Below are 24,262 nucleotides of genomic sequence, written 5' to 3'. Positions count from 1 at the left end.
CAGTGAACTCGAGGCGAAAATATGTCATTTCTCGCAAGTAACTGTACAAGACTAGCTTTTGTATGATACTAATATATACAAATTTTGCAAGATCCATGCAATAACATCCAGTAGTATTCATGTAACAGGCATAACTTTCATGTAAAAGCAGGACTGCAGGAAGTCCATATTTATTTTTCCTTCAGGTTCCACTAATGGTAAACCTGCAGGAAGATATTTCTTTTTGTTCATATATGATGTTAATATTGCTAAAATATTGTTGTGAAGCTATTTTCTTGTGGCATCTTAATGTTATTACTACTTTTAATGGGCATAAGCCGCAATTTAAGCTTAAAATAAGTTTATTTATTGTTAAAATATACTGAATGACTATTCAACAAGAAACTAGAACAGTACAGATATGCTCTTCCAGGAAGAAGGTAGATCTTAGTAAGTTAAATACAAAATAGTTGATTTAAATATAGAATGGTCAACAAAAGCCACTAGTTTGTAAAAAGATAGTCCAATTAAGAAGAGATACAAATGCTTAACAAAGAGTAGAAGGATGTGATTTACGTGGTAATAGAAACAGGAAATACTTGTAAGTTTATCTAATAGTGACTTAAACGAATTCCAAAACGGTTTGATACACAAAAATGCGAAGACAGATCAAGGTTACAGAAGGAGGCAAATACTACAATAAAGATGAAGAATTAAAAAAATCTTTATTTTTTTTATAGAAAACAGGTTCTACTAAAGGTTAATTGTTTAAATATAAGTCTTTGGAATCTATGTGTACTATTGTCCATCCAAGTCACTATCGCACAGATCTTGACCGTAGATGTGGCAACCCAGAGGGTGTCTAAAGGTACCAAGAAAACTATGCGAAAGCTTCCTTACACAAACTTACTGGTTTACATAAAAAACGGCACTACCAGTTTATAATTATCGTCTGAGCTGACAGGGGGATTGTTGGCCTTTGCTGATGATGTAGATGCGGTCGCTCGTTCTACAAAAAAACGTGACAGAGGTGTTTTCACAACTCGAGGAGGAAACAGGTAGTCTGGGTCTTCGAATAGATGAAGGGAAGACGAAATACTTGCTAGTAACCAAAACTTCAAGACCAAAAGTTAAATAGAACAGAACTAGTAATGATCAACATTTCGAAGCAATAAAAGAGTGTAAATATCTGGAGACGGTAATCACAGATGACAACCACATAGAAAAAGAGGTTTCAGCCAGAACAGCTGCGGGTAATAGAATATTTAACTCCCTATATTCATTAGATCTAAGCTGTTAAAAAGAAAATATAAATTAAGACTGTAAAGTCAACTATTCGCCCAGTAGTTACACATGGAAGTCTACATTAGCGGAAAATAAATAAGCTGCTGGTATTTGAAAGGAAGGTTCTTATAATGATATTTGGACCTCAATGAGATGAATTGACAGGAGAGTGGAGAAGGTACGGCTATGCTGAATTGGTGACTCTGTATGGTATGGAAAACATTGTCAAACATATAAAAGCTAACCGCATAAAACGGGCAGGCTATGTGGTAAGATCAGAGGAAGACATAGTGCTAAAAACAGTATTTTTTGAGAGACCAGATGGGAGAAGATCAGTAGGTCGTCCCAGAAAAAAAGAAGGATGATGTTGAATCCGATTTATCTAAGAGTGGGATACAACAATGGGAAATGGAAGCGCAAGATCGTAGAAGCTGGAGGGCTATAGTGGATGCGGCGAAGATCGGAGATCACTATATACGTAATGTTGCTTCGTCCCCATCTTAATTTTCTCTGCTTTTTCTAGGCGGGTGTCTGGTGCTTGGGGAGTCAGTATTTTTTGAAACTAGCACACAAAACACGAACACTGTTGTCATTTATACTTATTATAATAAACAGCATCTATGTCAACTTATAGTATTCTGGAGATCATTGTTCTGTCTTGAAGTAACTTATGTTGCCTTTATAGAAATTTTTTACAGCATTTATATTGTGAGTCACTTCCATTCTGTTTTAAGCAGTATCATATTTTGTTAATTAGGTAATTGTCATATGCCTTTCATAGGTCTACGGAGACGAGATGTAGTTGGCTCCGTAGGCTAGAGATTTTTTCATTAGTTGTTTCAGACAAAACAAGTTATCGATGCAAGATCTTCCTAGTCTAAAGCCGCTCTGCTGCTCTCATTATTCAAACTGATTTTCAATTTTGTAACAGTCTACAGAATTTTTACAACCTTCCGGAGATATTTAAAAAAAAATCCAAAAGTTCGACCAACTACAAGTTAAGCTATTTTTGTATAGATTCCAACTGGACTTTTATAAAAAAAATAATTTTTGTTTGTACGTATAAAGGTCATTAGTCATTATATTTATAGTTGCAGTATGAAAATATAAAACTATCTCCCGTTTCACGCAAATCAAATATTTTAATGTTATCTTCATGTAAATGAATGATCTCCCACAGCGATTGCTTCTCGTTCAGGAAACAATAAGTTAGATAGTTCACTGATATAATGAACAGAAATACCATTAATTAAAAGAGCAGTATTAAATGTAGATTTTAGATCTTGGAATTATAAAATAACTTAGATATTAACCGTAGGACGAAGTTTTTACAGAAAATTTCTTTTACAATACCATTAGGAGTTGTTCTAATTTACATAAGACTGTTGGAATCAATTCGACCAAGAAATTATTAACCGATCAATTGGACAGTGGCGTCTAAGACTGCAAGCTGTAGTAAATAACTATGGGGGACACATCCATAAGAAGGAGTAAATAACACAGGAGGGATATAAAAGAAGAATGGCAGACCATACTGACAGCCATGTCAGAAGCAGCGGAAAAGTGTATAGCAAGAAAGCATATAAAAAGACGGGAATACTGGTTCAATGAAGAATGTAGGAATGCTTTGGTAAGAAAAAACTAGGCAAAACTACAAAGAGATAAAGAAAATACCCAAAATGCGATCGAAAACTATGTGACAAGAAGAAGAGAAGTGAAAAGAATTTGCAGAAAAAAGAAAAGAGAACAGCTAGAAAAGCAATTGAAAACATTTGCTTTTAGGAGAAACAACAGAAACATTAAACAGATGGGCGGAATATTTCAAAGATCTATTAAATACAGACCAACAAGAGAAACTCGAGGGAAATGAGAATTGGCAAGAAAATGAAGAAGGGATGTGCGAGGAATCAAGTTTGAATAAAGTCGAAGAAATAATAAGAGACCTAAAAAATAACAAAACTGTAGGAGAAAGTGGTATCCCAGCTGAGATTTTTAAGAAAGGTAGTGTAAGATTGAATGAAAGGATATTTCACTTGACATTAATAAATTTGACAAAAGGAAGAAATGCCGAAACAATGGAATAATGCTCTTATTGGTCTTATCTATATATTATTCCAGAAAAGTTTATAAGGCTAGTGAGAATGGCGCTTAGGAACACAATAAATAGGGTAACAATACAAGGAAGTTTTCAAGACAGTTCACAGTGAATAGAGGTTTAAAACAAGGGGATCCGCTATCAACGAATTTATTCAACCTAGTATTAGAACAAATCGTAAGAAGATCAAATATTAGCACAAACAGGACTATTTTTAATAGCAGCGAACAGTGCATAGCGTTTGTGGATGATGTGGTGATACTAGCGAGAACAAGAAAACATTTAGAAAAAGTTTTCAAGAAATTTGAAGAAGAAGATTAATAATAAACCAAATAAAAACACAATATATGTAAATAAGAGGAGACATAAATAATAATAAATATATCAAAATGAAAGGAGCAGGCAGAGACTGTCTATAGTTTTGAAAATGTGACAGAATTTGAATACTTAGGAGTAACCATAACGAACACAGGAAGAGAAGAAAAAGAGATAGACTAAAGATTAATGAAGGGAAGCACAGCGATAGGGTCACTACATTCATTACTGAAAGCAAAAAATTTGTCAAGAACAGCTAAATTGTGAGTCTACGAGACAGTAATCAGACTCACAGTGATGTATGCCAGTGAAATGTGGATTATGAACCAGCAGGAAGAAAAAAAGTAAAGATCTGGGAAGGAAAAGTGCTCAGAAAAATCTTCGAAGGAATAAAGACGGCAGAGAATATTTGGAGAAGACGAACAAATAAAGAAATAATGAGGATGTATGGAAAACCAGCAATTACGGCCAAAATACGAGCCCAAAGAGCTAGATGGCTTGGTCACATTATACGAATGCCAGAGAATCGAAATGTTAAAACAATAATGAAAGAGGGAAAAATGGGAAAAACAGAAGAGGACGTCCAATGAAGAAATGGTTGGAAGAAGTAAAGCAAGAATTGTCAGAAATAGGCGTGAGAATTTGGAGAGAGAAAGGGGCCGAAAAAAATGGAGGGAAATAAAAAAGTTTTTAGAAGCCAGGTGCCCACAAGGCCTGTAGTGCTGTTAATAAAAATACTATGTACGCCCTTTCAGAATGTCATTTATTTTGCTTCAAAGGCTTAAAAATTTTTAATACGATTTTAAGTGTAGTCGTTCCAGATACTTATTAACAGTAATACTAATTTTTGAAATTAAATATTAACAGGGTGACTTTTATAACGGCCTTGAAAGTAAACCTTTATAAAAATGACCTTTAGTTAGACCTCCCTTAACGTATCAGTGTATTATTACATTGATGATGGATTTTTAGTCCAAAAACGTTCTGTGATGTAGCCCAACAGGGTCTTTTTAATCATATACCTTATAAAGGATTTTTAAATAAAACTTTTGTGATTCATGGTATACAGCCAACTATAGGAATTTCATTTTCCTTGTGGAATTTACCAAAGCTTAAAATATTTTTGAGTTATTTTGTAACTTCCATTAACCAGATTTTTAAAGTTTATAGCTTAATTTGGTTTAAATCTCTTATAAACAAATTAACTCACAACTTTTTAGTGAAACTATTAATATTTAATTGTTATAACTTTTTTATCCCCTGTTTTTTTTTATCAATAAAGATAAAAGTAATTTTGCAAAGTTAATTATGAGGCTGAAATAATTCCCTTTAAAATGAGAAGGATTGGAAAGTTAATCGCACTTATGAATGCTGAGTTATACTTGGAAAAGCTCCAACGAATGCCTATTTCGTAATTGTTTTTCACGAAATTCTGGTTCTAATAATTGAATAAAAGTTTACCAAACGCTATTTGATTAATTTTTTCACGAGGAATAATTTTCATTTTGGTGAAAACTATCTCTAATAGTTTGGGAGATACAATGATTTAAACAATTAAATTGTTAATAATAAATTATGTGACGGGTTTTAGCCTGTACCCTCGAAAAATCGAATCTACGCAGCAAAAAACATAAAAAACGTCAAGATTGTCATAATTTTCAAAGTCTTTTATTTCGTCTAGTAATCAATGTAAATCTAATGATATTAGCTATTTATTATTTAATATTTTTTGAACAAAATATTGTAAAAGTAAAGTAGAAATATTTTACCACACCCACAATCGTTTTATTAAAATCTATCTTTATGAAATCCGGATACCAAAGATTTTTTTAAACAAGTTTTCAAACATAGATAATGCAAATAAATCAATAATGTATTAGTTTTTAAAACTTGCATTCATTCAAAATGTGTTCAGGGCGCAATATTCAAGTTTCTTCTATTTGATTAATCAACGATAAGCGAAACAACAGTTCAATACTAATTCGCCAATTTTTTAGATTAAAGTTCTGACATCAGCTACTTTTAAAAACGACCTTAAACTTATACAGGACCGCCCCTTTCCTAGCAGATAATATTAAATCTCCATTTATTATTACTGAGTACGATAAAGGTTAGACACGACAACCGATATTGCCAATACCGCATTGATTTTATCTATCATGATTGTACTATTGAAACGAATCAGTCAATACATTTTACCATTTTAAATAATTGATACTTTTTGAAAATATAGATAAATAAAAACAAATTTTTATGTCAAATTTTTACCTCACGCAATTATATTTTGAATTGAGTAATTTGAAGCTTTTTGGATTCTGGAGATTATGTACATTTACAGTAGTAATATATGCATATCTGGCATATTTTGCATAAATTTCTTATTTTTACAAGAAATTGCATATTAACACCAATATTTTCTGAATGTGTCGACCTTTCTCGAAATTGTTTATTCAAACTCCCCGAGTAATAAAACCTCTGTTTCTTGTAATAAAAGTTGTTAGGCAAACTGGTAAACAATTAATAACACTAATATACAAACAAACTGAAACATACATAAACACTTTTATTGTGTCGGGTCTTTCTGAAATCCAAAAGGGGCAGAAGTGTCGGTGAAGCTTTTAAGAATAAGTAGCTGTATGAATCTCCGAAATGTTCGTTTCATTTATGGTTTTTGCGACAAACAATGTAAACGTGTGTGTTGAGGCAAATTATGCTTACGAGAGAAGAGACCTAGACCTTACTATGGCAAGAAGAATGGAGCAATACGGAGGATGTGGCACAGTGGACAAAGATGCTGATCCCGAACATAAGAGATTGGGTGGACTCTGGTCACAGTCGACTGGATTATTTTCTAACGCAGGTTCTCACAGGACACGGGTATTTTAGCGCCTACCTAGGTTCGGAAAGGTTGACGCGGACTAAGAGACGAAAAAGTGAGTTAGGTGAGGGTCTTCTAAGGGCTACATAGAACGGGAGTGCTCTAAAAAAAGCTAGTTTTTGGAACTAAAAAAGAGGAAACAGGGGAAAATGGCAGGTAGCCTCATTGCTGATAGTCTGTGGATAAATGAAGGTAGTACTTCGGAAGTGATGCTCGACCTTACAGCGGCCATTCCGCTTCCGGATCACTGGATGACAGAGGAGGGTCTCAGAGGATCAGGATCAGCCAGGCGGCGTCCTGGACTGAGATGTCTTTTGAAGATTCCTGACCTCCTCTAGAAATACAAAAAAAAGTCTCTACACATCACCACCTTTGATTAAGAAAATCTTTCGGAAAGCTGAGTCACTTTTGTGTAAACTTGAAAGTCAGATATTTGCGATATTTTGAAAGTTTTGTAGTCAGCCTGAAAGGTTTTAAGTATTTTAAATGTTTTGGGTATTGAGAAAATTTGTTAAAATTTCTAATTTTGATGGAATAAATGTCTCTTACAATATACTATTTTGAGACAAAATCTTAAATAGAATACATTTTGTAGGATTTTTTAGTATTGAACAAATTGGCCAAGTAGGCCAAATCAAAAAAAGAAGAAATTTTCCTACATGTCTTTTGTAAATGTTAAATGCTTAGGGACATAAGGTGGATACACACCGGTAAAAAGTATTGAACCGGGAGAAATTATTGTAAGAAAGTTTCTTGCTATCGTCCAGAGCAAAGGACTTTATGATGGAGTTTAACGAAAGGACAGAACTTTGTATCAAAATCCCACGACCATGTGCTAGAGACAGGTAGTATCTCTCCCAAAAAGAAGATACGACCAGAGGACCAGACGTGGATAAAAAGTAATAAGAAATTTTGCTGGAGAAGCCAAAAGTGACAGCAAATAGTGGACCTGGAAAAAAAATTGTATAAGGGGATTCAAAATGATATAAAAAATACCACATACACAGTAGAGTATAAATGGAAAAAAATTGGACAATAAAAAATAAACAAAAAAATTTTGTATTGATTATTGTTGATAGCCTATATACTTGTAGATAGACAATCTATTTTATTGTCATAGTCATAAAATGTTCCATAAACAAATTCAACCATTTGTGTTTTTTGTTTGTTTACTTTGTATTATGTGAACACATATAAACAATATTATAGTTTATGACGTATCTGTAGCATATATATAAATATTTCTCATATTTTATAAACATTTTGTACAAAAAATTGATACTATTTTTATAATGGTCAAAACATTGTGTTTGACCATGAGATAAATGTACTGTTGGATGCCAAGTTATTGTTTATATTTATCAAAAGAGATTTGCCAACACAGATTTACTTGTTGTTTTATTATAACTGTTTGTTTTGAAGTTTGTTATGTTACGTAAACTCTTAAAATTAACAAACTTATTAAAGCAAATTTTACAATGACATTTTGATTTAAAGCAAATTTGGAATAAGAGTTCTTCTCCTATCACTTTTCTCTTACCCCTTGGTCAGCTTCCGCAATTATATTTCTTCACGTGTTAATTGAGTCATACAAATCTCTGAAAATCTCTTTCATAGATATGTCATGACAAATCCTCCCCTATTCCTTCCAGTAATTTAACACTTTATGATTCTTCGTATTGGGAGTTTATCAATTCAGCTTTAAATGCTTTCATTATATAAATACAAATACATTGAGGCAATCTTCTAAGAGACTCTAGAAGATTGTAAAGATGGCATGATTATACATGGAGAACTTATTAACATCTGAGGTATGCTTTAACTTTATAGACCTTGGTACATTTATATCACAACGACTGAACGAAAATTGTCACAAATGTCGCATCAGAATAAACTTAATAAAGACAAAATTCATGGTTGCCACAAAACATCCACGAGATAACGAAGCATTACATTACGTATATCAATAATATTCACATAGAAAAAGTAAACAAATACAAGTACTTGGGAACATAGTTAATAGTAGATAGTACAGAGTCAATTCAAGAGAAAAATTTTGTTTAAAAATCCTTTATAAAAAGTATATTAAAGAACGAAGACAAAACCAAGTACATGTTGGTTTCTAAGAATTCTATAGCAAATGAGAAATACACTCAAGAAATATCCAAAGAACTAAAATTATACAAAACACTGCCGATGTCAGTCCTCACATAGGGACACAAACATGGACTATAACACAGAAGGATGAAAGACTTTTTAGAAAGAATATTCAAAAGTAAAATACTCCGCAAAATATTTGGAGCTATAAACGACCAAGGGCAGAACTCTTTAATGAACCAGATATAACGTTCATTAAAACACAACGACTTAGATGGGCTGGATACATCACAAGATTGCCAGACAATGGAACAGGAACACACATTAGAAGAAGAAGCATGGTGCCATATGCTGGCATAAAGTGGATTTGTTTCTTGATAGTTTTTAACTGCGTCTTTAACTTCAAGAATCGTTGGTGGCTCTATTTTTTTAATTCAAAAATTTGTGAAAAACTTTAATGTATCGCTTCTTGGTTATTTATTGGCTTTAAGTAAACAATGGATTTAATTCGACCTAAAACATAATAATCTATTGGGTTAAGGCTATGGGTTATGAGATGATGGCTCTCACAAATTTTCCAGCGGAGCGACAATACTTCATTTAAATAATTTTTTACTTGTGGTTTGACTTTAAATTGTGATTAGATTGAAGGCAGCTGAATTTTATTTAAAATTTGTTTTGACCGAAGCGCATATTCTGTCTGTGAACTGAAGATTCATGTAGATTCTAAACAAATTATAAGTTTTTGTTCTATCTATCTAATTAGCCTTCTTCGGTCCATCTTTGGACATAGGCCTCCCCAATCCTTTTCCATTCTTCTCTGTCTGTCGCTACAGTCATCCACCTAGAGCCCACGTGCTTCTTGATATCATCTGCCCATCTCATTTGGGGCCTTCCTCTGCTTCGTTTATATTCCCACGGTCTCCAACTTATAAGAATTTTGTTCCATCGGTCTTCTTTTTGTCTTATATTGTGTCCGGCAAATCTACATTTCAATTTTGTAACTTCTTGTCTAACATCCCTTACTTTTGTTTTCTCTCTTATCCACTCGTTTCTCTTTTTATCCATTAGTCTTATGTGAAACATTTGCCTTTCCATTGCTCTTTGGGATTTTATGATTTTGTCCATGTTTGCTTTTGTAAATGTCCACGTTTGGGAACCATAAGTGAGAACAGGGAGTAAGCATTTATTGTATACTTTGGTCTTAAGATGTTGTGGATATCTTTTGTTTTTAAGAATGTAGCTTAGTTTGCCAAATGCCGCCCATGCCAGTCTAACTCGTCTTTTTATCTCTGCTGTTTGGTTTTCTTTGTTTTATAGTTTGACCCAGATATATATAATCCTGAAATTGGTCTATTTCATCTTGTCCGATCCTCATTGTGATGTCTTCATCTGTATTTGTTATGATTTTGGTCTTGCTATAATACATATTAAAGCCTATCTTTCCAGCTTCTATGTCCAGTTCTTTTATCATTTCAAATAATTCTTCTTTTTTATGGGTTATCAATGCGATGTCATCAGCGTACCTTAGATGGTTCAAGGGTTGTCCACAAATTTTTATACCTTTTTCTTCCCATTCTAATCTTTTAAAAATATCTTCCAGAGCCTGATTGAAAAGTTTCGGTGATATTGTGTCACCCTGTCTCACGCCTCTATTTATTTGTATTGCTTTTGTTCCTTCATATACTTTAATTGTTGTTTTGGCTTCCTTATATATATATTGGCTATTAGTTCCGTATATCTGTGGTCAATTCTGCTGTTAATCAAAGAACTTTTTACTGCCCAATGTTCGACACTGTCGAAAGACTTTTCGAAATCTATGAACGCTATATATATAGAGGAATGTGGTATTCATTTGCTCGTTGTATAAGTATTTTCATACTTAGTAAATGGTCACTTGTGCTGAATCCCTTTCTAAAACCAGCTTGTTCTTTCGACTGGTATCCGTCGAATTTTCTCATCAATCTATTGGTTAAAATTTTTTTTAGGAGTTTATACATTACATTGAGGAGTGCTATAGGACGGTAGTTTTTTATATCTGCCTTATCCCCTTTCTTGTTTAGGGTAATGGTACGGATTCCTTCCAGTTGTTTGGGATTCATTTTTCTTTTAATATCTTGTTAAAAAGGGAATGTATAGAGTATTAATTACCACTTTTCCACCATATTTCAGCACCTCTGCAGTTATTCCATCTTTTCCAGGCGTTTTTGTTCTATTACTCAATATTTCGTCGTTTAACATGGAATATGAATCTAATAGATATTCGGAAATACTTATATAAGAAAAGAATAATGATTAAAATCAGAAAATAAAGGGTCCACAGCAATATAAACCATAAAAAATTTAGCACGTATAAAGTATCTCACCGTCATAAAGTCCACAAATTATAATTGTATACATGTTCTATGTAATACGTCTTCAATGACGTAAGTTTGCACTTGAAGGAAACTAGAACTGCGAAGTGTGTCTAGGTTCTCAGCTTTTTCACTTTCGTTTTGGTGATAGCAATCAACAGAGACCTTAATTCGATCTCTAACAATGAACGTCCAAAGAAAAAGTCTGTTTTTTACTCGAGATATGGGTAACTTGAAATGCTTATTACCTTATTGTTTTTTATGGGTTTTGTTAACAGTTTCCTCATCGTGAAAAGATGAGGGTCACTTTCACAATAGACTGACGCAACTCTCTACGATAGCGTTGTCCTTCAATGGCTCTGTTATTATGGTGCTGGATGTCTTTTTTCGTATAATGTGCGGTATTGTGTTGATAAAATATACGGGATTATTAATATACAATATAGTCTTTAATATAATCAATAATCAATATTTAAGTTATGTAGAATAATTTGTTTTTATTCTTATGGAAATTAATTTTTACAGAAATTTTTAAGGGGATTTTTACTTTCTAAATTGAAAAAAAGACAATTTTTAAATATTAAGCAAAAAAAAACTATTATATTTATGGTCATAATTTTTTCTATTCACTGTTATGGATTTGAGATATACAAAAAAAATTTGACAAATTTAGTTGTTTTTCACTACTGCAGAGGGCGTTTTTCAAAAGATGCATTTTAATTTGGGTGATCCTTTTCTGCCCCCCAAGTAACAATGTTTTTTTAAATTCCAACGGAATAAAACTACCAAATAAACCTGTAAAAAGTTAATTTTTATATTTTTAAGGCTTTTATATGCGATTTTATAGAAAGTTCGAAAAAACGCATGTTTTGGGATGAATTCACCCCTGTATTAAAAAGGAGGGGCGGTTCGCTTTAACTTTCTAGAGGTTTATTTAGTAGTAGTATATATAAAGTATCAAAAAAAGTTGGTTTACTAAGATTGGTATAGTAGATTCTGAGAAAAACGTCTCTCAGTTTTGAAAAATGTAATTTCGGGAAAAACGCCTTCAAAGTATTTTTAATGAAATTTTATGGAATAAAATATCCATATTTATTTTTTATCTCTATTTAGCGATTCCTGGTGCACATTGAGTGCCCTCACTGTCCAATTAAAGCTGTAAATGGTCGGTCACAGCTCGTTTTTCATAACTTTGCTATCTTTTGATGTCGCGCTGCTCCTTCTATTGGCTTGAACAATACGAGCTTAGTCGATATTTTCGGACCAACTCATTACTACTTCTTCATTTTTATTCCAATTTTTAATCCAATTTTGTTGAGGAAATGAGTAATTCAGAATTGTTTTTTTTTTGTAGTAAGCTGATTACCTTTGAATTTTCTTTTCATATTATGCTTATTTTAATGCGTCCCCTTACTTCCGCCGCCTTTCAAATGACCCCCAGATCCTGGCCTTTTTTTCCAATTTTCAAAACAATAATTTTCGATAAATTTCAATAATATAAAACAAGTTTTAGAAAGCAATTGTTGAGTTGCAGGTGCACAGGTGAAGCGGGGCGCGCGATGTTGTATAAAAACGCTTTTTAGCTCAGGTGCGTATAAATATAGCTATCAGTATTTCTATGATACTAAGGAATGTTTTTACGTAAAAAAAAAACAAAAATTGATTTTTTGAAAATTTAGAAAGTAAAAGTCGCCTTAATTGGTGTTCATAGCACAAAAAAGTTCGAATGGTACGGATAGAACATAATTGTGTTAAAAACCATTAAAACAAAATGTAGACAGCTTACTTTCTAGGAAATTTACTATCCAACCATTCTCCGCATAACCGTGAATATTATGATCTAATAAACAAAACGCACATTCCACTGCCCTAATTGAGGTCGCCAAAGAATCAATCACATACAACTTGTAAGGAGAATTCAGACTTAATGTTTAGAAATAAGAAGTTTAGAACTGTCACCGATTAACAGTAGTACACAAGGAGATCTTTGGGATTTGTGACTTTCCTTCGACAAAGAAAATACCGTCATAAACTTCCAAGGAAAGCACGCAAATAATCAACTAATAATCTAACATTTACATCAACCAACCAGAAAAGTGATTAAAACCTCTAGAAGAAAATAATTAAACATTTTAAAAACTATGTACAAATATAAAAAGAGTTTCACCTTCATTAAAAAGAAGAATCTGTATTAAAGTCCTAAATGTTTTAAGCCTTTTCAGAGCTTCGTCTAAAAGACAGAGCAAATCATCATGATCTTCATGTGTGTATTTATCCTTATATCCGTTTGGTTGACTTTCATAAAAGACATCTCATCTGTTTTCCATTATAGCCTAAGATCCACTGCAGGATCAGTACGTTCATAACGTAGTTAATGAAACTCACATTTTCACATACATTCAAAATTAGGAGAATACATTGATCGTTCATTTATTTTTTTAATAAAATACGCTGCTCATGACGTACATGCATGTTTTTATATCAAATTAAAGCAATTTTTTTCCTTAATATAATGATATAAGTTTGCCTGAGACAAAATGGTCGAAAATACGGGTTGCCAGCTGTTAAAAACGCGAGGTATCAAAAGATACAATAAAAGACAGCTAGCGCGCAATTTGTCAAACCAGTGTAGTTGCACCATTACTCTATTTTAATTTTTCTTTGCTACCTTACGTTCTTAACAGCTGGCAACCCTAACTTTCGACCATTTTTTCTCAGGCAACCTTCCATAGAGGTTAATCCACAAATCAACAAGCAAAATTGCTTATAAAGAGGAAGATTAAGAAGGAGAAGAAAAAAATAGCTTTAATTTGATATAAAAAGGTGCATATACGTCATGAGCAGAGTATTTTATTTAAAAAATAAATAAATGAAATTAAATATTTGTTAAAAACTAATTACTATTAATTGAATTAAAAATATTTGTGGTCGCTTTTTGACTGGCAACCTATTATCAATGTATTTTCCTAATTTTAAATGTATGTAAAAATGTGAGCTTGATGAACTACGTTATGAACGTAGTGATCCTGCAGTGGGATCTTTTACTATTATGTCCTATCTTCTTTCAACGACAAACAATTTTTCGCATCGTGAAATTTAACATTGACCTACTAACCTTTTTAACTTATGCCTTCTCATTTCGGTGGAGATCAGTACTACTACATCTAGGTATCTTATAATCTTTAGACAAAGACATCTTTAGACACCTTAGATGATAAACTAACATAGGACTGTAATGACGCAGCAAAAAGAAAACAATTTGGGATTTTATGTAAAATTAACCGAAAACTAAGTGGAAGGTTCCACAATTCTAAGGAATTGGTTTATTGAGGTAAATTGGTAGGTTGGTGATAAATTGCTTTTATTATAACCCAAAATATACTAAAAACTTACCAGTAAGATTTGGCGAATGGGGCGAGCATGATAGGCTCATCAATACAAGAGCAGCGCTGCATTCATCCATTTGACTATCTTTGGGACAATCATCCTGGCTCCCGCTTGGTCTTCTTTTACGAGATCTGAAATAAAAGAAGATTTTTATTAAACTATGCCAGTATAAATTTTTAATTAATGTTCTAAAATAGTGCTATGTTATATGATTCTATTTCACTATATCAAGCTATATTATTTTATCAGCATTACAATAATATTCATTGTTAGATTAGGGTGAATATGAGTGGGCGCTTAATTACCCTTCCACTCGACCTAAGATTCATGGTAATCATGATTGACATGAAAAAGATTTATTAAAATCAAAATACTAGAAAATAAAGACACCAAACAATCATGTAGAAGATTCTGAAAAATGACAATGAATCAAGTCGATCTATTTCGGACCAAAATACCAAAAAATCTAAACCTGATACTTTCACAACATCAAAAAGCTATAAAATTGCATTATAAGTCACTTGCGCAACTCTACTCTTGATAAAACGTATATAATTATGCTGATATGGAAAAAATGGAAGACATAATGGACGTTAGCTTTCATCTTTATTAGCCAAAACGAAAATTTTACATAAAATAGTTAATAAGGCGTGTAATAAGACGTGTTTCTCTGTTTTATCGACTACGAAAAAGCGTTTGAGAACTCATAGAAACCCTGACACAATATGGTATAGACCACAACACGATGGCCCTTATTAAAAACCTATATTGGGATCAAATGGCGTCGATTAAAATAAGACAATCGTATGACAGCAGAAATGTAAATAAAAAGAGAAGTTCGCCAGGGCTGTGTACTTTCTCCACTATCGTTTAATATATATTCCGAAAAGATCTTCCAAAATGCCCTCGAAAATATTGAAGAAGCAATAAAAATCAACGGAAATACAGCAATTTGCTGTAGTTATAGCCAACCTTCAGTAATCGAGAGGGCACCTTAAGAAGAATATAATAAAGTGTGAAAAATTTCTGACTTATTCTATTAACATTAACATTATAACAAGACGCAAATAGGTATCAAAATTTACCAATTTCCCAAAGCGCAATTGATTACTATATGCCCACTGATACGACACTACCGTAGAGGTGAAAGAAAAATTCTTTGAGAACTTATGGAGACGAAACTAACAATGAAAATGATGCGCTTGATAAAAATGTGACTACATTTCCAAAAAAACGGATAAAACTACCATCTCCATCACACATAAATATGACACTACAGAACATACTACAGACATAACACTTTCAAAATGAATCTGCACCATAAGGCAAGAGGCCTTTGAAGAAAAGGTAATAAAGAAAAGAAATGGGAAGTACTGGTGAAACGAAAAATTGAAAGATATTAAAAAAAAAAGAATTATACAATAAATGGTTAAATACTAATGACCTTGAACATAACAAAATATATAGAACGTTCTTGTACATAATAAAAAAGATAATAAATGTAGGAGATGATCAGAGGCAGGTCGGGTGAAATAAAATCTATAGGTGCCTGGAAGTTATAACTCAAGGACAGCTTGGAAAACAGAAAATTGGTTAATCGAAAATAGAGATACATTTCACAATGACAAGTCATAGGTCCTGACTAGCCCACTGTTATAATACGACTCCTATAGATATTGCCAACGATCTTTGTTCTGAGGTTCTGCTGTCCGTGATTTGCAGTTAAGCAATTTTTTGTCCATCTGCTCTCCTTCACTTCTTAGTCTATTTCTTAAGCTTATTCCCAGCATTGACCTCTTCCGTTGTCGGGATAGTATTATGAGGTTTTTTTTACTGGTTTTTTCCTCATGATTTACTATGGAATCACTAACAGGATTCATGGCACGTGGTTGTCTTTTTAAAGACGAATCACGAGCTATCAATTTTTCTGACGGATATTCTCAAGTGAAAGATGATTCATGTAATCCAATGAACTATCTTACAATAAAGTCATCCCAGGAACGCAACTCAGCAATATTGGCAATATCATTTTAAAGTCGTCTACTTTAAAATATATAATATATGTCTGAATTGTCAATATAAATGAGTCAGATAATAATAATTTTGTGAAGATAGAGGAACATAATCAGTTTAATTAACAATGAGTCCACTAGCATCGACAAGGTAATTTCTTACAAAAGTATATTCGAAAAAAGAGAAAAAGCCGAAAAAGAGAATTCAGAGAAAGGTATTAACTAAAATAATTAGCTAGTAACGACGATACAAAAAAAAATTGGATACACGCAGTTATAGGATTTAAAAATATTAACGATTCGAAAATATAACAAATGAAATAAAATGGACAAAGGAAATCAATCAAATTATGGGTGTGTCTTAGAGGACTGTTGTAGGTATTAATCCGTATATACTGATATTTAAAGAAACCTCTAATACTAAGTGAATAGTAAAAAAGACGTCACATTATTTAAATTAGTAAATCTGCGTATTTATTTGTCCTATATTTTGTGGCAATAACATACATGACAACCATCTCCAACCCTTGCCTTGGTTTGTTTTCACTACACACACACAAGTTTCACCCATTCTACGTATATGTGATGTCGAATAAAAAATATTACCTAACGCATTCAAACAAAACACTATTGCACGTACTTGCCGCTTACATAAAATAGAATACTAGTTAGTATGAACATGCAACTATTCACGTGACTAGTTACTGAGCTTATTGTATTTAAATTGTATGAAATTGAATAAGAATGAAAGTCTATTAAAAAATAATATTGGATATATAATGGCTATTGAAATTCATCGATATCACATTTAGTGAAACTATAACAAATTGGTCCTTTATAACAGTGTCTTTGTACTTCTTTGGCGTTATATTTAACTATAAATTCTCGCTATAGGTTTCACTTTCAATATTATTGAGAGTTTCTTGACATTATTGCAAAAGGTAATAATGGTTTTGAGCTGAATACTCCTAATTATAAGTAATTCTTCTGATAACATAAGGAAAATAAGTTAATAAGATAAAAGCTTCTAACCAAAAAGCAAAAGTCGCCGTAGGGAAGATGGCCAAAATATGGAAGGAATCTCAAATTTCATTCACACTAAAACTGAGGTTGATCAACTGCTTAACATTCTCAATACTGGCATACAGACGTGAATCTTGAACACTACGACAAGCGGAAAGAAGAAAGATAGAAGTCACTGAAATTGTCTATTGGAGAAGAATGTGACGAATTTAGTGGACCGATCACCGGGCAAATAATTCAATTTAAGTCAGCAAACGGCTCTTCAGCAAAGTCCATCTCCAACAATTAAAATACTTTGGACATGTTGTGAGAGCAGACACATAAAACATGAAAAGTCTAGAAAGGCTATTAGAAACAACGGAAATAAAAGAACTTCGTCGAATAAATAACAAATAATACATTAAGCATTAAAACATATGCCAAAACGAAGAAATAAACAGGTGGATCAAAAACAGAATAATTGAAAGAAACCATGACATTAACTCAATGATTGAAAATAGAGTATTCTCTGTTCACAAATTGTTGAGAGCACGAAATATGCCTCAAACTCATAAAACGGTCGTAAATCATAGGCGTTCCTAAGGTGTTTATTCATTAAATAATAATATAATGTTTTAATACTGTTATTATATATATATATATATATATATATATATATATATATATATATATATATATATATATATATATATATATAATATTGTTAATATTTTAATACTAATATATTTAGGAAAAAAGACAATTAAAACTTTCACGACTAATGTTGGTTATTATATTATATTAATAAAAATAAGAATTTAACCTTTAACAATTTTGTAAATAAGAATACCTTATCTCTTTGGATATTTCAATACTAATCTTCGCGTTTAATCACTTTACTAGAAAACCTGGAATTCATATCCGAAGGTACTATTCGTTGCAAGATAATTAAGATGGAATTCCCCAGATTTTTAATAATATAATTATATTCGAAACTTAATTTGAAAGGGTGAAGTTATTACGAACGAAAACAATTTTTTTTGTTTAGTACGTTTTTGATCGCATGTAATTTACGGCTCGTCGGTGTTTCCGCGTCTACGGCAGTAATTAGCGTCTCGAATATTTCTTTTGCGAATTATATGCAGTGCGTGAGTGATTTTTTATTCCATATACCTACGAACATATACGTACTGTTGCGTACAGTCAGTAAGTCTGTCTATTCACCAAGAGAGAAGACTATTGTCCTGAATGTTCACGATGCTCTGGTTTCTCAGAATCCCACAAACACTGTTCGCAACATAGTCGAAAGTTGTGCCAACATGACTGGCGTAGGAGAGTCAACTTTATATAGGTTCCTATCAGAAAGAAAAAAACACGGTATAGCTAACCTAAACACAAACAAAAACTTAAAGAGAGGGAAAAAGCCTATTGAAATTGATGAATTTGCCAAAAATGGTATTCGAAGGAAAATTCATGGATTTTTTTTTCAAAAAAGAAATACTAAACCTAAACAAAATTTTACAAGAAGTTAGAGACGAACCGGATTTGCCTCATATCGGACGAACTAAATTGTGGCAAGTTTTAAAAGAATTAAATTTCCGGTGGGAGAAATCAGACCGAAAATCACTTTTGATTGACCGGGAGGAGATGATGATTTTGGAGAAGAAATTATCTAAGATTCATACGAAAATTCCGGGCTGAAGAAAGGCCCATCTTCTACCAGGATGAAATGTGGGTAAACTCAGGTCATACTCTAAAAAAAATTTGGTCAGATAAAAATATATTAAGCTCCAGGCAAGCCTTTATGGAAGATTGGTCTACTGGTATCTCCCCACCTTCTGGTAAAGGCAGTAGATTAATAATTTCTCACATTGGCAGTGAAAAAGGATTTGTTAAGCATGGTTTGTTGGAATTTCATTCCAAAAGCACTATCACGAGGAGATGACAGCTGATGTTTTCGAAGAGTATTTTGAGCAAATGATTGAACACATACCACCAAATTCAATTATAATATTAGATAATGCATCTTATCATTCACGACAAGTAAAAAGACTTCTAACGAATGGTGGAAGAAACAGGATATTCTTGACTGGCTGCGGAATAAGTATCTGCCTTACGAAGATGGAATGGTAAAAGCAGAACTTTTAAAAATTGCCCGGCAACACAAATCTAAGTTCAAGAAATACGTAGTTGACAAAATGGCGAAACATCACAGTCTTTAGACTTCCACCCTACCACTACGAAATAAATCCAATTGAACTCATTTGGGCACAAATGAACAGTTATGTGGCTAGAAAAAATACGTCATATAAAATACAAGCTGTACGTGAATTGTTATACGAGTCTTTATAACAATTCACGTCTTCTTCCTTCAAACTGGAAAGATGCAGTAAGACATGTAATAGAAGAAGAACAAAAAATGTAGGATCTTGATAACATAATTGATGCGACCGTAGAGATTATTAACCTAATTATTAACCCTCAAGACGACTCGGATTCCGAAATTGATCCTAGTTATTTTAAATTTGAATAGTTTTCTAATCGTAATTATACAAGGTAAGTAATAGTAGTTGTAATCGTAAGGTATTAAATGGGAAAGGCGCAAAATGTCGCCTGTCAAAATCTTCAATGTGTTTTAAATGTATCCATTTTTTTTTCAAATCCTGACAAAACTAAAAAGCATTTTTGAAAAATTTAAAGGCAGAATGAAATATTTTTTAAAATAAATAAGAAGTTTCTTTTGCATGCAATATTTTCAATTAAAAATTATACTATATTTTCTCTTTTATTTTCACCCCTGTTACATAACATATTAAAATAAACATTGTAGAAGTTTTCAGGGACTTTCTGCCCTGAGTAATAATGTAATCTTTCATTCTGCGTTTAAATTTTTCAAAAATATTTATTAGTTTTCTCCGGATTCGAAAATGATGGATACATTTAAAACACATTGGAAATTTTGCCAGGCGACATTTGGCGCCTTTTTCCTTAATTAAATAAATGTATCTTTTTTCAAATGGCAAGAAACTTTTTATTTTTGAATAAAATAAATAAGTTTTATTAAAAAATACAATTTACATAAGTACAATTTAAAAAATATATTTATTTAGTTCAAATAAATGTTTCAATCATATACTCTACGACACTGGTCGTTCATTTCTAACCATTCAAAATACCCCCGTAATAGGATTATAAGGTATTGTTTTCCTTCAGATATAAGGTGGGTTAGTCGAAAACGTCGTAAACCGTCAGTTTTAGGTTGGTTTTTACTATTATATCGTATTACCTATCCTCTCTGTATTTCAGTTTTCTAATTAGGGTTAAACTTGTAGTGAGCTATCAACAAATTGTGAACCGTGTATAGTAAAAACAGCAATAGATTAATTAATTACCAGCTGAAAAGAGATCAACGAGATCAGGACAACGATGATCAGACAATCTCTAAACGTAAAAATCTGAAACCAGCAAAAAGAACGAAGAAAATCCAGAAGCAATAAAGGCGAAAAGCTCCTAGTCTAAACATTATGCAAAAATAATATCTTGTCCTTAACCAGTTTACTGTCAGATATATCACCTATGAACCCTCCTTCCCACGGGTGGGGTCTATCAGTACAACTATAAATGAAATTGCTTAATTCTTTAAATTTTTTTTTGTATTTTTTTCCTAGACTTGGTGTACCTTTTAATAGCACTGAATAGTACATTTTAGCATAATTTGGTGAAATTGTATGAATCCCTTCAATCGCTACCTGCTACTATAGGTATCCTGTCAGGATACCTATAGTATCCTGACAGACCCCACCCGTGGGTGGGCGTTTCTTGTTTTGTACTATGCCTTGGTTAATATTGCAGCTGTAAATGCATTTATTATATACTGAGATCCAATAATACGAATGCAGAATTTCGGTTTTCTCGTCGATTGTTTCTTTAGGAAGTCTTTAGGAATTGCGTTAGTCCAGAAAAATATGAAAATACGAGCCCTAAATATGCGTATATAGAGAACATCACAGTTACTTGCTGCACAATTTTCTGAAATTAAGCAAATGACGAGGGATGACCCAGCCCCACGAAAACAGGGATGTATAAGTATTATATAAAAAGAAAAACTAGGTATTTTTGCCAATTGTACAAAAACTGGTTATGTATGGAACATATAAAAGCATTTTGTGCTGATCATGTAGAAAGAAAATTTACATAATTTAACCCCCTCTATTTTCTGTTTCTAATTTTAATTTTGGATGTATCCTTTTTACTTGTATTACTGTAAGTATATAAAATAATAATATGGTCTTCTTTTATATTTTTCTTTTGTATTTTGCCGTTCATGATTTTTTTAATAAACTCTTGTAAAAAAATAATGGTGTTAGTTATTTCGCAGTAAACTATAAAAATATATATTGATAGACATATTATATGTACATTTAGGTAGTACAACGTTACATCAGTAAGTTTCCTTAAAAATATTAAAAAAAATTTTTTTTTTTAATAAGAAGAATATTGTTTTATATTTGGTCCTGATAGACCCCACCCGTGTATTTGTGTCACAAGAAAGTCACCCGTGGAATGGAGGGTTAAAACCATTTACACCAAAAATGACGAAGTTAAGATCGTCCGTTCACAAATCACACATGAAATGTCGGGTGATTTACAAAACGTTGACCCTTGATTTCAAAAAGTTCGAGGAATGACTGCGATTTTTTCTCTTTAATCAAACAATGACCGTCTACCTGAGTGTTTTGAAATGACACTCCGGGTCAACATTCTAGATTAATATTAAATTCTAAACTTGTTTAAAAACACATTAACGATAATTTTTCTAGGGCATTGGTTTTTAATCGCCTCTTTCTTATCTACAACTACACAAAATCAGAGGACGTAATATAACTAGTCTTTATTTAATACGTTTAAAAGGTTTAAACACGAAAATAGTATTATCACTAGTTTTAGTTACTTTTACTTTTATTATTTAGAATATTTACAACATAGAATAGATTATGCAAAGCGTTTAAATTTTAGGAAATAATCAGGGCCGTAAGACGAGTTTCGGTATTCAAAGTATAAGTTATCAAAACAACGTTATCAAAGACACACAACGAATTCCGAATTTACTAGCTGATACGTTTGAACCAAAATCCAAAAGAGAATACTCTGCTCTCCTAATATTTCATCAGGCACATTAACTGGAAAGTTCTCAATAAAAACTGCACAAGAAATCGATCTTATTAAAACACCACGTACCTCAGAGGAACTATTGACGGCACTCGATTTGTGTAAAAACACAGCCTCTGGTCCAGATGACATTCCTTTCATATTCTTAAAAAAATTATAGACTCCTTGCATTATTATTTTATTAAAATTTTACGACGGTATTTGGAACAGTTATAATTTTCTTAGGCGGTGGCGAGAATCATATATTATACCAATTAAAAAGGCATAACCAAACACAAAGTTTATCTAATTCATATAGGCCAATATGGTTGACGTGTACCATGTGCAAATTAATGGAGAAAATGGTAAATAAAAGGTTGTTCTTTTTTTTTGGAAAAAAATAGAGTGATTTCACCACTACAATCCGGTTTTAGATTTCATCGTTCAATTTTACAATAACATATTTCTGACTCTATTGGTCTGTAAACAAGATTTATTAGCAGCCTCTTTTGATGTCGAAGGAGCCTTTGACACTGTTCAAAAATCTGTAATATTCCAAAATCTTCAACAATGTGGACTTGGTGGAAACATATACTAATTTGTGCAGAATTTTTTAGCCTATAGAACATTTAAAGTTATTTTAAACGGAAAGCTGTCATCTACTGGTATTCAATATAATGGAGTACCACAATGTTCTGTTATAAGCACAACTTTGTTCAGTTTGGCATTTAATGATATAGGCAAAAGTATTCATCTCCCAGTTAAATACGCTAATGACCTTGAACTCTTTTGCAGAGAAAAGAATATCGAAACAACCTGTGGACTAATGTAAACCGCCAGTAATAATATAGAAAGCTAGTCGAGGCATATTGGGCTTTCTTTCTCATCGTAAAAAACTAAAATTATGAAATTTAGCAGAAAAATGACAAAAGATAATCCAACTTTGACATACAACGGAGTATTACTAGATGTTATTGATCATCATAAAGTCTTAGGATTGACCTTCGACTCCAGACTTACATGGAATACACACATACAGGAAACGAAAGGCAACTGCTTAAAAAATATTAATATTCTAAAAAGTCTAGCATATTTTCAATGGGAAGCTGACGAAGAGGTATTGCTTACAGTTTACAGATCCATTATTCGCTCCAAATAGACTATGGTAGTTTTGTCTATATGTCTGCTTCCAAGTCACATATAAAAGCTCTTTAATTAAGAGACAACATCTTTTGTCATATGCAGCTAGCTTATCAGTCAATCCACAAAATCCAGTCTACCAACTTACAGATCTTACAGATCTCGAAAGTTATCACCTTTTCCAGATTCCGTTTCCATATTTCTAGGCGTAAGATCTTTAGTTCGTTCGAAAACGTGTAATGATTTGCATCCATTTTAGAAATAGTACACATTTCCAACCTATATCATCACCGGTATCTGATGCGATATATTATTAATCTGGTTTTTTAGCTTGTTTTTGTTATTTATATATTTGCTTAAATCAGAAAATACCTATTAGCATTGATTATAAACCACCCACTAGCTAGAAGCAATATTCTCCTTAACTCCACCGTTATGTAGATATCACTTACCATGAAGGAACCTAGGTATATAAACCTGTTTGCGACCTTATAATTTCAATTCTAGACATTGTTCATTGTAAGGTCCATATTTTCTGCGACAATTGAAAAAGAGGCAAATACTTCTTTTT

The 24,262-nt window shown here is 32.3% G+C and overlaps 1 protein-coding gene across 1 annotated transcript in view; it reads right to left on the bottom strand.

The window, feature by feature from the left end:
- The window catches only part of LOC140441791 (zinc finger protein 395-like), a 232,435-nt gene that overhangs the window by 91,186 nt on the left and 116,987 nt on the right, over positions 1 to 24,262 (bottom strand). The window contains exon 3 of the mRNA XM_072532712.1: positions 14,396 to 14,520. Within this exon, the coding sequence (XP_072388813.1) occupies positions 14,396 to 14,520 (125 nt within the window). The remainder of the gene's footprint in view (positions 1 to 14,395; positions 14,521 to 24,262) is intronic.

The sequence above is a fragment of the Diabrotica undecimpunctata genome, chromosome 5 (genome assembly GCF_040954645.1).
Source record: "Diabrotica undecimpunctata isolate CICGRU chromosome 5, icDiaUnde3, whole genome shotgun sequence".
NCBI classification, from domain to species: Eukaryota; Metazoa; Arthropoda; class Insecta; order Coleoptera; family Chrysomelidae; genus Diabrotica; species Diabrotica undecimpunctata.
Note: the sequence above shows the minus strand (reverse complement) of the source record. Positions and strands in the feature narration are given on the sequence as shown.